Source organism: Elephantulus edwardii, unplaced genomic scaffold (genome assembly GCF_000299155.1).
Source record: "Elephantulus edwardii isolate Elephantulus edwardi_28Jun2011 unplaced genomic scaffold, EleEdw1.0 scaffold00034, whole genome shotgun sequence".
Lineage (NCBI taxonomy): Eukaryota > Metazoa > Chordata > Mammalia > Macroscelidea > Macroscelididae > Elephantulus > Elephantulus edwardii.
In genome coordinates, this window is record NW_006399784.1 from 103,496 (window position 1) to 118,784 (window position 15,289).

The 15,289-nt window shown below is 36.3% G+C and overlaps 1 protein-coding gene across 1 annotated transcript in view; it reads right to left on the reverse strand.

Annotated features, from left to right (window-relative positions):
- Positions 1 to 15,289, reverse strand: part of GBE1 (glucan (1,4-alpha-), branching enzyme 1) — a 480,806-nt gene that overhangs the window by 58,639 nt on the left and 406,878 nt on the right. The window contains exons 13-14 of the mRNA XM_006884483.1: positions 12,294 to 12,478; positions 8,076 to 8,206 (exon numbers count right to left, since the gene is read on the reverse strand). Of these exons, the coding sequence (XP_006884545.1) occupies positions 8,076 to 8,206; positions 12,294 to 12,478 (316 nt within the window). The remainder of the gene's footprint in view (positions 1 to 8,075; positions 8,207 to 12,293; positions 12,479 to 15,289) is intronic.

Sequence of the window (15,289 nt, forward strand, 5' to 3'; positions counted from 1 at the left end):
TCATGCTACTTATTTCTGTAGGACTATATCATAATAATTTCAACTCCAGAAATAAACTACCATCAATAATGGTATCATTGCTAACACCGCCTACTGTTTGCACACACTCATAAATGACCAAATGAATCCAATAGCTTAACTGAAAGAGTATGCATGGGCTTTGTAATACAATGCTCAAGCTTTACCAGCCAAGTGTCTAAATGAAGCTAGCTGGTTACCGTCCCCTGATTTGTGACAAGAAGTTAATTAATACAAGTACTTTACACTGTGGCTAGGAATATGAATGAAAAAATTCAAACTTACTCTTGTTGAGTCGATTTTGACTTCGAGTAACTCTCCACCAGATGCCTATAGCTGTAAATCTTAATGGGAGAAGATCGTCCAGCTTTCTCCGTGGAGCAACTGTTAGATTTTAACTCCTGAAGATACTCAGTTTATTAGTACTGAAATATCCTGTGGACTAGGCCACAGTGCTCCATGCAGAATATTAAAGTAAATGTTTAATAAAAATAACTAGCAAATAGAAAGCCCCCAAATAGGTGCTGTAAGACTCACACACTCCCTCATATAACTACAAACACAGTACTATAATTTGTTTTACTTCAAACAGATTCAAAAGAACCTTGTGTCTTTAGGGTCTTAAGCAGTATTCTATTTAAATCAGTGCTTATTTGATAATGTTCTAGAAATAGGAATAAAGAAATATAGTAGCAATTCCGATAATGTGAAGTGGATTATATTTATTTCTGTAAGGCTAAAGCATGCAAAATCATAAGCAAATACCATATTTTTCTTTTCCTAAGCATGAAATGTGTAAACTTGTCTGTTTACTAAGTACATGTAGGTCTCTGCTCTACACTACTCACATTGCTATCTATTGTATTAAAGAATGTTAGTGATTATTATACTACACGTGAGCTGTTATAAAGACAAAATAAACAATATACAGCTTAATTTTGCTTTGTCAGATAATTGCTACAGCATTCCTGTGACGGATAAAACAACAACAACAAAACCCCCACAAAATAAAACCCACAACAACCAAACCTCTATTCTTTAGTCATCACTTTTTACACTATGTCCAAAATCTTATTTATACAATTGAGATTTCCAAATGAAACATCACATTTTGAATTAATACAAAAGAGAATACTTACATTGTTTCTTCTCTGTTCCCTGAAAATACCCCAAATAGTTCCCCTTGCAAGAACTGTTTGGGAAGAAAGTGACATCAATTCTCTACAGATTTGATCTAAAGCTAATGTCTTGTCATTTGATAATGAGGACTTACATATTTAACTATGTAAATTGAATTGTTCAAAAATTCACTGCCCAAAACCATGCTACTTATTAAATCACAAACAAAATCCTTTGTCTTCAAGTTGATTCTGACTTACAGCATTCCTATAAGGTAGAGTAGAACTGCTTCACAGAGTTTCCAAGATCTTTATGAAAGTAGACTTTCACATAGTCTCTAGCAGAGTAGCTAGTGGATTTGAACTACTGAGTTAAAAAAAAAAAAGACTCTGATTTGTTTACAAAGTTACTTATTTAAAAAAGTACATTGTTTTTCCACACTGGATCTTTCCCATTTTCTTCACCTTCCCATCAAATTGTGTGACATTCTGACTACACCTCTATCTCTGCACCTCTGCTTCCCTCTACCCCTTGGATTATCATACTCATTCTACAGTTGTTGTTTTTTTTAACAGTATTTGTCCTGTGAGATTGACTCATTCAGCATAATGCTCTCCAGTCCCTGACAAGTTAGGAAAAATTTACAAAATCATTGTTCTTGCATGCTGTGTAGTATTCCATTGTGTGAATGTACCATAATTCCTCAATCAATTTGATTGTGGTTAGACATCTGGGCTGTTTCCATGTTCTTGCAATAGTGAATAACACTGCAATGAACATTGGTGTTTGTGCCTCAGTTCTTATTTTCTTGGGATATTCCAAGCAGTGGTATACATGGGCCATATGGAATTTCTGTGTTCAGCTTTTTTGAGAAAGCATCAAACTGCCTTCCAGAGTGGTTGTACCATTGTACAATCCCACCAACAATGAATAAGAATTCCTATCTCACCACATCCTCTACAACAATTATTAGTTGCTATCATGTTAAGCTTTGCCACTGCTACTGGAGTGAGATGGTATCTCATTGTGGTTTTGATTTGTATCTGTCTTATTGCCAGTGTTTTGGAGCATTTTTTCATATGTCTGTTGCCCATTCTAATATCTTCCTCTGTGAAAATTCTTTCCATGTCTTTTGCCCATTTTGTAATTGGATTATCAGTCTTTCTCTTCTGGAGGCCCAGGAGAACTCTAAACTTTCATTATAAGACCATTCTCTGAGATGGAATTGCCAAATGTTTGTTACCAGTCAGTTGCTTTTATTTTCTCTTTGTTGGAAAAAAGTTTTTGATGAACACAGGGATTTAATCTTTATAAGGTCTCATTTATCAATTTTATCCTCTTTAGATTGTGCATTTCTGGCTGTATTTGGTTGTCTCTTTATACCATACACTAGGTCTTGATCTCAGTTTGTCTTTTATGAGCTTTATCATTTAGGGCTTTCCTCCGCACAATCCAGTTTTGCCAGCACATTTGTTGAAGAGGTTGTCATTTCACCATTTGATAGGTTTTATTTTCTTGTTCAATATCAGTTGACCACAGACAGCTGGGCACATTTCTTGGTCCTCACTTCTGTTTCACTGGTCTAAGTGTCTGTCATTGTACCAGTACTATGCTGTTTTAGTTACTACAACTGTATAGTAGGTTATGAGGTCAGGAAGTGCTATGCCTCTGTTTAATTTTTGTTTCTCAGAAGTGTTTTGCTTATTCAGGGTCTCTTACCTCTCCAAATAAATCTGACAATTTCCCTTTAAATCTCTTTGAAAAATGAATTTGGTATCTGGATTAGGATTGCATTGAACATGTAGATGGTTTCTGGTAGGATTCTCATTTTCACAATATTGAGTCTTCCTATCCATGAACGAGGCACATTTTTCCATCTTTAGGTCTTTTTTGTGTTGTGCAGAAGTGTTCTATAGGTTGCTATAGGTTGGTGGGTTTGTTTGTTCTTTTGGTTTTTTTTTGTTTGTTTGTATAGATCTTTTGTATCTCTAGTTAGGTTCACTCCCAAGTATCTCAATTTGTATTTGGCTCTTGTAAAATGTATTGCTTTCTTGGTTTCCTTCTCTGAGTTCTCTTTGTTAATAGAGAGGAATCCCTCTGATTTTTGGATATTGACCGTATATCCTGCTACTCTACTAATTTGGACTATGAACTCTAATGTTATTCTGGTTTGTTTTTTTTTCTTTTTTGGTTGCTGTTGTTGTTAAGTCTTTGGGGTTTTCTGTGTATGCTACCATATCATCTGCATATAGTGATAGTTTAACCAACTCTTTGCTTATCTGGATGCCTTTTATTTCCTTCTCTTGTTTTATTGCCCTAACAAACACTTCCACTACAATACTGAATAGAAGTAGTGACAGTAGGCATCCTTTCTGGTCCCTCTTTGCAAGGAAAAATACTTTTGAACTCCTGACTTTTGTGTGAGCAGCCAAGTAGGCAGCCACTGTGCATCCTGGGCTCTTTATACTAGCAAGATTATAAGTAATGAAAAAGACCAATTAAATTACATCCTGACATCTTTAGATATTTAAATTTTCTTCTAGCACCAAGTTTCACTGCCCAGAGAAGTAAAAAAAGATGATGAATTTCATGCTTTCTAGATACATTAAAACTTGCCACTGTTGATTCTTTACAGTGAAACTCTGTATGGACTTTAATTGTTCAGTAGCTGGAAATACCTATTGCATACAATACTGTGGTAAAGTCAGATAGAACAGTATTGCTGTTGTTGTTGTTGTTTACCATCAAGTCAGAACCAACTCATAGCTGACCCTTCAGCTAGTTTTCAAAGACTAGTTAAGATCTAATTCTTCAAGAAATATTTTCCCTATATCTGAAGCAATTCTATAATGTTCAAGTGAAATACATGGTACAAGGAAATAGGAAGATGAAAGATCAGAAACAATAAACACATGTAAAATGCTAGAGATATAATTTTTAAAAGGCACTTAAAGCTAAGCTTGAAATAAATGGAGATAATTTATTTATCTAATGCTTATGGAAGATGGTACAATGGTAACCGGTTAATAATACAAAACTCTTGCAATTAGCATTTCTTTTATCTTCTATTAATTGTTTGAGTTATTCTGGGCCCTCAAACTAGAATTGATCCATAACTGACCGTCCAGTGGATTACTCAGAGGCAGTAAAGTGTGTGGGAGGACATTGCTCATCCTTCTTCCTTAGTGCAGCTGGTGGAATCCAACAGTGTGCCTTTGGGATTGCAGCCCAGTTTCTTACCCCTGGGCCACCAGAGAGGTAAAAATACTATGCATTTTACAAGTTCAATAGTAAATAAATGATTTTATGTAAAATTATAAGTGAAATAAAATCTAATAGAGCTTCAATATACTAATATTACACATAAAGAAAAACTAAAGCTTTCAACTTGAATGCCTGTTCAGAATAGGAGGAGAATGTGGTGACTGCTCAGAGAATCACTGTACCATTAACTGTATTAATAAGAGAGGAGCATCAAGACAACGGGAGTAACGGAGCACCCTTTGTTGGACTTGCCAGGCCATATCTGTAATATTGTACTGTTGGGTCTGGAGATATAAGAGGAATGTGAAAAATACTGAATATATTTTCATAAATTGGATATATAGTATATAATCTAAAAAAGTATCAGGAGACTCCACTAAGAAAACCAAAAGTACTTGGTTAGGAAAAGGGAAGGCACGGGAGAGTGGGTACTGCAAGGAACACATGGAACACCTTTCTGATGTGACTGTCTCCATGTAGGACAGGCTCTAGACTCACCTGAGTAGATGCAGAGTAAAGATCTCTGGTTAACATCCCAAAGATTTAACTTTCTTATTTCTTATTATATATAGTTTAATATTGCAATATAGTGTTTAATTAAAAAGTGTCTTAAATCTTGAAAATTTTACCTTGTAAAATAGCAATATTTATAGGGCTGGAAATTATTTCAATAAATATTAGCATTTTCCTAAAGAAAGTTATAGAAGATATCTCTGCCGTGAACTAGAATGCTCATATATAGTACTTCTCAAAACCTGGAAAACTGTATGATTTCAATCTAGGAGTTAATATTGGCGATGGAACATATGATTAGTTACAAGCTGGGGTATGCTAGAACTGGTCTTCTGCTGCATGGCCTTCTAACAAATATAATTTTGAAAATTAAAATTAAAAAAATCCCTTACAAAACATCCACTAAATCATCAGTGCATTAAATCTTTAATACATTTTTTTTGAGTATTCGTAGAGGCTGTTCCTAAAATACATTATTATTTCTGCTAAGGCCATTTGAATTTTAAAAGCAGTCTCTTTTGCTCTTTCTTTCCCCTGATATGATCCTTTTCATCTTTCACTCTAAGTTTATAGATTTTCCCTTTACTGTCTCTTTTGTTCTCTCATTTTAATTTTTTATTATATTTTTATTCTATTCCTTGTACTCTCTTCTTCCATGGAACAGGTCTATTCCTTTCCCATTTCTTGATGTGTTTGTCTCACAGGACAGTTTGGGTTTATATCTCTTTCTCCCTTACTTAGAATCAAGAACAGTGCTTATTTTTCACATTCTTCAATATTCTACATATTCTAGAAATTAATTCTTATTTACTTAATTAAGAGCATGCAGGGACACTAGCTAGCAATTTGGGGCTGAGAATTGACATGCATGAGTAACTACATGTGTGGTGTGTTCTTATATTTCTTCGAGGAGATAGCTAAGAAATTCGTTTCTTTAAGAGAATAACACTGGTTTAGTGCACGAAACTCCATGGCATTGGTTTCTGTTACATGTCTCTTTGGGAAAGTTAACTTGGACACATGTACGCCTGCTATCACAGCCACAACTGCCTCTCCTTATGTTATCTGCTACGAGGGGGGAGAAGGTAGAGAAGTATGTCTCCCGACTCAAGATGTCATAATGACGCATGGGGAAGCAGCAGACTCCACTAGCTAATTAATGAACAGCACTGGGAAATTCCTACTTAGAGACTGAGGAACATTGTGCATGTCCAACTCACTGAGGAGTCTCTTTCTTAGGAGACGTGGGAGTAAATTCTTATTATAATCAGATTAGAATTTTTCTAAAGAGCCAATTAGTTTAAGCATGGTGATCTTGTTTCCCTTTCTGAAGATTTTTCTAGTGATGTCCAAATCTAATCAATAGACTATGAAAGAAATGTTGGTAGAAGATCTGTTTTGTGTTTTGGTGTGTCTGAACATGACATTGAGAACTGAGGCTGTTGTTCTGTGACTGTATCAAGTGCTTCTTTTAGAAACTGTTGACATACTATAGGTTAGTTAGAATGTAAAGTGATAGAAAACACCTGGTATCTTGATGATATTAACAGAACTTTGGTGATAATCTACCTGTAACTACTGATACTAACATAATATACATGCTTTCTTTTTGCTAGGGTCAGTTAAAGAAATTTTGTTTTTGTTGTTTAGTCACTATTGAAGATATATTGACACACAGACTTCCGTGATTGCTTTCTTCTCTCACTTAGGAAGAAGACAACCATCTTAGAAGCAAGCTATAAAATATTTTTATAAAGAAAAACTACAATTTCTTAACACCTGGACTTATATATATTATTTTTAAATGGTCAGCATTGTACTCTTGAGAAATAGAAGGAACTTTAAGAATATGTTAGTGTTCTTAATGTTCTTAAGAGACAAACTGGGATCAAGCTTAGAAGCGCTCATCCAAGGTATAAAGACACTGCCAAATATAACCAGAAATGCACATTCTAAACAGGATAAAATTGATGCATGGGGTCTTCTGAAGATTAAATCTCTATGCACATCAAAAGCTTTTTCCAAGAGGGTGAAAAGAAAACCTACAGACTGGAAACAAACATTTGGTAATTCCATCTCAGACAAGAGTCTCATAACAAAAGTTTACAGAATACTCATGGGCCTCCACAAGGAAAAGACTGATAACCCAATTACAAAATGGGCAAAAGACATGCAAAGAATTTTCATAGATGAAGATATTCAAATGGCAAACAGACACATGCAGAGATGCTCCAAATCATTGGCAATAAGAGAGAAACAAATGAAAAACCACAAGTAGGCACCATCTCACTCCAGTACTGAGTGGCAAAGTTTAACAGGGCAGCAAGTAATAGATGATGGAGAGGATGTGGCGAGAAAGGAACTCTTCTACACTGTTGACGGGACTGTAAAATGGTGCAACCATTCTGGAAGGCAGTTTGGCGCTTCCTCAACAATCTGAACAGAGAAATTATATGACCCAGCTATTCTACTGCTTGGAATATACCCTGAGAATGTGAGAACTAAGGCACGAACTGAGATTTGTACACCAATGTTCATAGCAGCATTATTCATCATTGGAAGAACATGGAAACAGCTCAAATGCCCAACCACAAACGAATGGATTGAGAAATTATGGTACATTCACACAGTGGAATACTATGCAGCACCCAGGAGCAATAACTTTGTGAATTATTATCTAACTTGGGAGGGACTGGACAGCATTATGCTGAGTAAACGAACTCAGTTCACATAAGGATAAATATTGTATAAATCCATTATTGTAGAATGTGTATAAGGATCCAGGAGGAGCGGGAGAGATTGGAAACAGAGGGATAAGGATGTTCAGGCAGAGGGGGAATTAATCATTGGGTTGTACAATTTGATGGGGGGTTTGATGGAAATAGAAAGAATTTGTTCAAATTTGTATTTGAATTTTGTAAATAAAGTAGTAGAAAAATAAAAAAAAGGAATATGTTAGTGTCATTCAGCAGAGCCAAAATTCATAAACCAACTATTTCAAACTCCACATTTTTCAAATGAGGAAACGGAGGGCTCCTTATCAACTAGTTCAGTATATGACCATTGTTTGGGTTTGTTTTTTTATTTAAATATATTATGAGATGTAATCCTTAAAATAAAATTGATGCAAACATCATATTCATTGGCCACAAAAAGGATATTTCCCCGGCAATGATGTTCCAACTCGGTAATCTGTATAGCTCTTGCTTGGATGGAAGTTGAAAATAAAAAGAAGATTTGCTCTCTCAAAAGCGATTACCTTATTGGCTTCATGCTTTTCACTCACATAGGCCTGAAAGAAAGAGCATGATTATGAAATTAAATAATACTAGTTACTGCTAGTTATTATTTGGAAACAATAAAACTATTGTTTTATTAAGTACATGTAATTTGTAATAGACTTATTAGTCTTAAGACCAGAAATGAAAATGCTGGTATACGATTTTTTAACATTACGTTCCAATTTTGTCATATCAAAGTCTAAAACAAAAGAATCTCACAATTTGTTTCAACGTTGTTATGTGCCATGGAGTCGTTTGCGACTCACAGTGACCCTATGTACAACATCCCTAAACCCTGCTCTACTGTGCCAAACGCACTGCCTCTGACACACCCATCCCAATTACCCCAGTCACTGAATCAATCCACCTCATAGAGGGTCTTCCCCTCCTGTGCTGTCCTTCCACCCTTCCAAGCATGATGTCCCTATCCAAGGACCCATCCCTCCTGGCAACATGTCCAAAGTATGTCAGACGAAGCCCCAGAATCCTTGCCTCCAAGCAGTAGCCTGGCCTAACCCTCTCCAGGATGAATCTGTTTTCTTGGCAGTTCATGGTACATTCAATACTCTTCTCCAGCACCACAGCTCAAAGCATCACTTCTACTTCTATCCTCCCTCGTCATTGTACAACTCTCTGATGCATAACAAGTGATTGCAAAGACCATGGCTTTTATCAGGTGGGCCTTAGTCTCCAGAGAGATACCATTGCTCTTGAGTACTTTAGAGAGGTCCCTAACAGCAGACTTTCTTATCACAATACATTTTTTTATTTCCTGGCTGCTGGTGCCAAGAGTGTTGACCGTGGAGCTGAGCAAACTGAAGCTGTGAACAATCTCAATCTCTTCGCCATCCATCCTGATGCTGCCAATTGGTCCAGTGGTGAGAATCTTTGTCTTCTTGACATTGAGCCTCAGTCTATACTGAAGGCGGCAGTCCTTGACCCTATGCAGCAAGTTTATAAGGTCCTCCTCCGTTTCAGCAAGCAGGGTTGTGTCGTCTGCATAAGACAAATAGTTAATAAACTTTCCGTCAATCCTGATGCTAGACTTTTCCTAATAGAGCCCAGCCTCTCGGATAATCTGCTCTGCATACAGGTTGAAAATGTATGGAGATAGGACACATCCCTGGTGTACACCCTTCCCAATTTTGAACCATGCAGTGTTGCCCTGCTCTGTTCTGACGACTGCCTCTCATTCCAAGTATATAGGTTTCATATTAGCACAATTAAATGTTCTGGGATTCCGATTCTTCTCAGAGTCAGCCACAGTTTGTTATGATCCACACAGTCAAATGCCTCTGTATAATCAATGAAACACAGATAGACATTCTTCTGGTATTCCCTGCTTTCAGCTAAGATCCATCTAACATCAGCTACAATATCCCTAGTACCACAACCCCTTCTAAACCCAGCCTGGACTTCTCGCAGTTCTCTGTTGATGTACTGTTCCAGTCGTTTTTGGATAATCTTCAGCAGAATCTTGCTTGCATGTGAAATCAATGATATTGTTCTGGAGTTTCCACACTCTGTTGGGTCACCCTTCTTTGGAATGGAACAAATATAGATCTCTTCCAGTCAGTTGGCCAAGTGGTTGTTCTCCAGATTTCTTGGCACAACTTGTTGAGCACATCCACGGCAGCAGCTGTTAGCTGAAATACTTCAATTGGTATACCATCTATTCTTGGGGCCTTATTTTTTGCTATTTCCTTCAAAGCAGCTTGAACTTCTTCCTTCATCACCATAGGTTCTTGCTCAAATGTTATTTCATTAAATTCTTCTCTATCTGCCAATTCCTTTCGATACAATGACTCAGTATATTCCTTCCATCTTCTTTTAATACTTCCTGGATCATTTAATATTCTGCCTAAAGCACCTTGATTATAGCAACTTAAGGTTAGAATTTGTTCTTTAGTTCCTTGAGCTTAAGAAATGCTGAACGAGTTCGGCCCTTTTGATTTTCCAACTCTAGCTCCTCACACATTTTGTTTTCATATTTTTCTTTGTCATTCCGTGCTGCCTTTTGGAATCTTCTGTTCAGCTCTTTAGTATCTTGAATTCTTCGCTGTGCTTTGGCTTCTCTGAGCTCCATCCAGTGCAATCTTCAGAGTTTCTTCATTTTGGTCTTTTCTTCCTCTTCTGTCTTTGTAATGATCATTTCAATAGCGTATAAAAACTCCACTGTTAATTACCAATATAAAATAAAGTAAAATAAAAGGATGAGCTTGCACTTTAAAGTTTAGGTAAACACATGATTCTTCTAAAGTATCTGCATATGGGCATGCATTAAAGCCAGCTAATTTCTTGTAATTCAACCCTAAGTCATGATGACCCCATTTATGTCAGAGTAGGAATGGACTCCAAAGTGTTTTCAATGGGTGGGTTTTCAGAAGTAGATCATCAGGCGGTTCTTCCAAGGTATAGCAATATTTTAGCATCTAACCACTAAGGGCTTTGACCATGTAGCCAAACAAACCCAATGACATCTAGTTAATAAAAATTTACAGCAACAATTAGGTTTATGTGACTTTAAATCTTAACAGGATGAGAAGGCCATCTTTTTTATCTAAGACACAGGTGGATTCAAACCACTAGACCACACAGGCTTTTGATTTAAATATGGAGTAGGCTACCAGAGCTTCCTAAGCTTACTGTTTTCTAAGACTTTAAAATGTATTATTTTTTTCAAATAATATGTTAAGGCCCATAAAATCACTTAAAAAATATAATGTAACAGTGTTATTTTATCTAAATATCCAAAACTGTAGTTATATTTAGAATTCTACATTTTACCACACGTTAGATTTAATAACAATGAAAGCCCATTACAGTTTGTGTGTGTCTGAACAAAAGGTCTGGTGGTACACTGAGCAGACCTTTGTTTGCCAATCAAAAGGTCAGTGGTTCAAATCTATCAGCTGCTCTACAGGAGAGATGTGTCAGTCTGCTTGTGTAATGATTAAAATTGGGTCTTATACACAGGACAGCTCTACCCAATCCTACAGTGTTGCTACAAGTTGCAATTAATCAATTGCTACAGGATTTTAAGTAGAGATAGTGTGTGTATGGGAAAATTTGAAAATAAACTACAATATCTAAAAACTATTATATACATGTGTTTTAAAGCTGGCAGTGAGAGGTCTTTGCTTTTTTCAATATTTTCCTCTCTCAGCTCCAGCTTTGAGAGGACTTATTTCCATGCATATCAGCAACACCACTCCAGGTAATTTAGAATGTGAACTAAGGCTCTAGAGTAAACAATGTGCCTTTTGGTATTCAACATTGTTCCTATTGAAAAGGAACATCATTTTGCTCTCTCTCCTGGAAATAGCATTACTAATAAATGTGATTAGGGCATTCCTGTCATGTAGTCAATCTTACTGAATATATAAGCACCTTTGTTCAACCATTTAAAAAAAAAATCATACACACCAAAGTAAAAAACAGATCAACAGTAATTTCAAACAGCACAGGTATAAAGTAAATGGATTATAACTAACACATACTATATGCTAATTTCTGCAAGAAAAAAAGCCTGTATAAAATTTGCACGTGTTAATTACATTTTCTAAACTTATTGAAAACTGAGACTTTAATTCCAGAGCAGAGTCAGCCTCATGAAAAATACAAAACAGCATGCAGGTATAATGGGATCTATTGAAATGACAAGTTAGAGACCAGAAAAGAAGGAGAAAAGGGGGAGGATGGGAATAATCCCCATGTTTCTAAAATAGTTTCTTTATGACAGCATAATTATTTATATAAAGAAAAACAGCCAAAACAATTAAGATGTTTCCACAGCAATTTCCAAAATGGATTCCATGCAGAGTTTTTGTCATTTATTTTAACCAATTGAAATAAAAATTACTAAATTTACACAACAAACTAACAAGGAAGGTAAGCAGGACTTCAGGTTTAAGATTTCATTATCTATTAGTGCAACTTCTATGACATATTTTGACAACCTGAAGCATGTTACAAGGCTCTACATACCGAATAATAAAGGGCTGTTTAAAAGATCTGCATATAGATTTAAATAGATTGCCATTCTAAGCATGCACAACACTGGTGACAAAAGCATCACATTTAGAGTAAAGAGCTTACCTGTGGAGCTGAAAGCCAACCACATCTTTCTTCCAATTTATTCATATCCCTGTCAAAGTTATTTAGGAATTTATAGCGGAGAAGGTCATCATCAGCTAAATGAAACTGCCTTCTGGCATAATGGTAACTTTCATTGTTTCCCTTTCTTGGGAAGTCTAACCATTCGGGATGCCCAAATTCATTACCTGCAATTAAAACAGAGGGGCAGGGAACAAAAGAGGAAGAGATCACTTAGCATTTCTTACTAAAATAATTCATAACTAAAATAAAATCCTAACATTTTAAAAATCAGTTTTACTAGGGCTGTGCCTTTTGTGTGATGTACACACTACACTGTGGTACAGGAGAACCATTGCCTTAAGTCCACAGCTGAACTCGGAAACCAGAGAGCAGTTTTGGCTGTTACCTTTTACATCTCTGTGACCTCAGGAATAAAATGAGAATAGTTGTATCGCTCCAGTTTACCTTTGAAATGGCCTATGAAATCTTTGATTTCTGAGTTAATTGTTGCTGTAATTTCTGAAACTTGTATAGGCAATAGAAACTCAGTGACATTCAGTTAATTCTGACTCATGGTGACTATTGCGTTGCCAAGGCTGTAAGTCATCCAGTAATAGACTGCTTCATCTTTCTTTCTCAGAGCAGCAGGTGGATTCAAGCTGCTGACTTTTCCAGTTAGCTGCATAACATATACTTGGTATACCCCTACGGTTTCTTTGAAGTAATTTAGAATTTAGAAAGACTCTACATGTACAAAAGGGAATTCTGGTGCACGAGTGGTAAGAAACTGCACTGCAGTCTCAAAGGCATGTGGTTCAAATCCATCAGCTGCTCTGTGGGAGAAGGATGGGCAATCTCCTCCCATGTGAATAACAGTCTCTGAAAACTCATTGGAAGGGCAGCTAAGTGTTGATTCCAACTTGATGGTACTCAACTATATGTACAAAAGGAATGCTGGTGGTGTTGTGTGTTAAGTGTTAGACTGCTAATCAAAAGGTCAGGGGTTTGAATCCATCAGCTACAACTTGGAAAAACAATGGGTAGTTTCTTTTTAGAAATTTTTACAGCCTTGCCAATCTAACAGAGTCAGAATCAATTTGATGGCAGTGGATTTTGTTTATACATTATTTGTAGATCACTAAGCAATGCTTTATTCATATTTCAGAGATGAAAAATCCGGACAGTTAAAGGATTTGCCCAACCTTACTCACACGCACGAGTAGACAAGTAATCGTTAAAAGAAATCAATATAAATGAAAGAAATACACTGTAAACAAAAGACACAATGTACACGTATGAAACAAAATGTATATTAATTTAAAAAAATTGAATAATTTTAAAAAATTAGTTCATATTAAACTCCAAAGTTCTTTCCCCTCTAACACATGAGACAAGTAACACAGTCATTAGGGAGCTGTCCTGACAACTCAAAATCATGTTTTTCTGTTGGTTAGAATCTACAAGCAGCTTCACTGAAGAAAAATGGGCAATTTCCTCCTAAGTGATTAAACAGCATTGAAAATCCAGTGAAGAGTCAGCTATGAGATGGTTCCAACTTGACAGCAATGTGAATGAGTTCAGCAAACTTCAAGTGCTTAAAAATCTCAAGATGTTTTTTATTATTCATTTCCTCTATTCCTTCCTCATTTCTATTCGGTGTCTTTACATGTTCTTCTTCACTTTCAAATGTCTGACTATGTGGATGTACACCTGACATCCTTGGTTGTAAATGCATTACATATTTTTTCAGAAACATTATGAAAATAAATGTAAATATATCAATAATAAATACACATTCCTGTTTCTAAGAATGACATTTAGATATTGGTTGTCTTATGACTGCTTCCTATTATTTTCCTCAAGATTTTTACATTAAGCCTTATTCATTCTCTTAAAAAGGTAAATGCTACTTTGCAAAATTATCTTTCACTTATTACCCTGAGTCATTTGCAAGCCCACACATTTCTCTCGTGAGTAGAGAAAATACCATAATCAACTCAAGTGTGCCCAACTTCACAAAAGCAAACTGTCCTTGTCAACAATATCAACACCACCAAACCAAATCCCATGAGGTCAGGCATGTCTCCCATACTCCTGCACCTCTTTCTACTCATCTCAACACTAAATGTACTGTTTTACTAGGTCCAAAATCTGATGCAATAGCTCACAGACCACACAACAACTTAGGACCATATTGAGGAAATTAAATGGTTATATATAATCCAGGTTAGTGGCAGAATACAGTCAGGACGGCTTCTGAAATATGCTCACAGGTGCCTCAGACTTGAGTGTCATGGCTGTAAACAATTGTAATAAAGTTTTCAGCAAAAATAGATCCACACACACCATTTTCCTATCCCCCAGTTGTCCAACAAACTTGAACAAAGGCTTTTAGGTCTGTCTCTGTGGGGTAGCAGTGCTAAGGTTCACTCCATCTCATGTAAGGTCTCATTCTTTGCTGTGGCTGCTATAGCTGCTGCTCCCATAGGCTCTAATCTGTCTGGCACAAGAATCTTCTCATATCCTGAGGATACATAGCATTTTCTAACTTTTTCTTTGCTGGGGGTGGGGATCTTTCTCCTTTTCTGTTGCTGGAGCCACTCAATTTAATGATGAGACTTGCTAATTCCCTAGTGGCTTGGTGTGCAAAGGGTTGCTATGAACTACAGGCAACTTGACGATACATAACACTAATGACATCTTTTTGAGAGTGTTCCTCTTAGTAGAGGAAACTGCAAATATTTAGTTTCTACTTATTATGAAACAGTTACTGTTGTTAGCACTATATATAAACTTTTTCAATCTTCTAGAATCATATAAGGTAGCCAATAATTAAATTAATCAGTTATTAAGGGAGCTCTGGTGGCCTAGTGGCAAGACGCTGCACTGCAATCCCAGAGGTACGCGGTTCAAATCCACCAGATGCTCTGCTGGAGAAGGAGGGTGCAATCTCCTCCTGTATCAGTCAGATCTGATTTGACGGTACACGTAAAAAT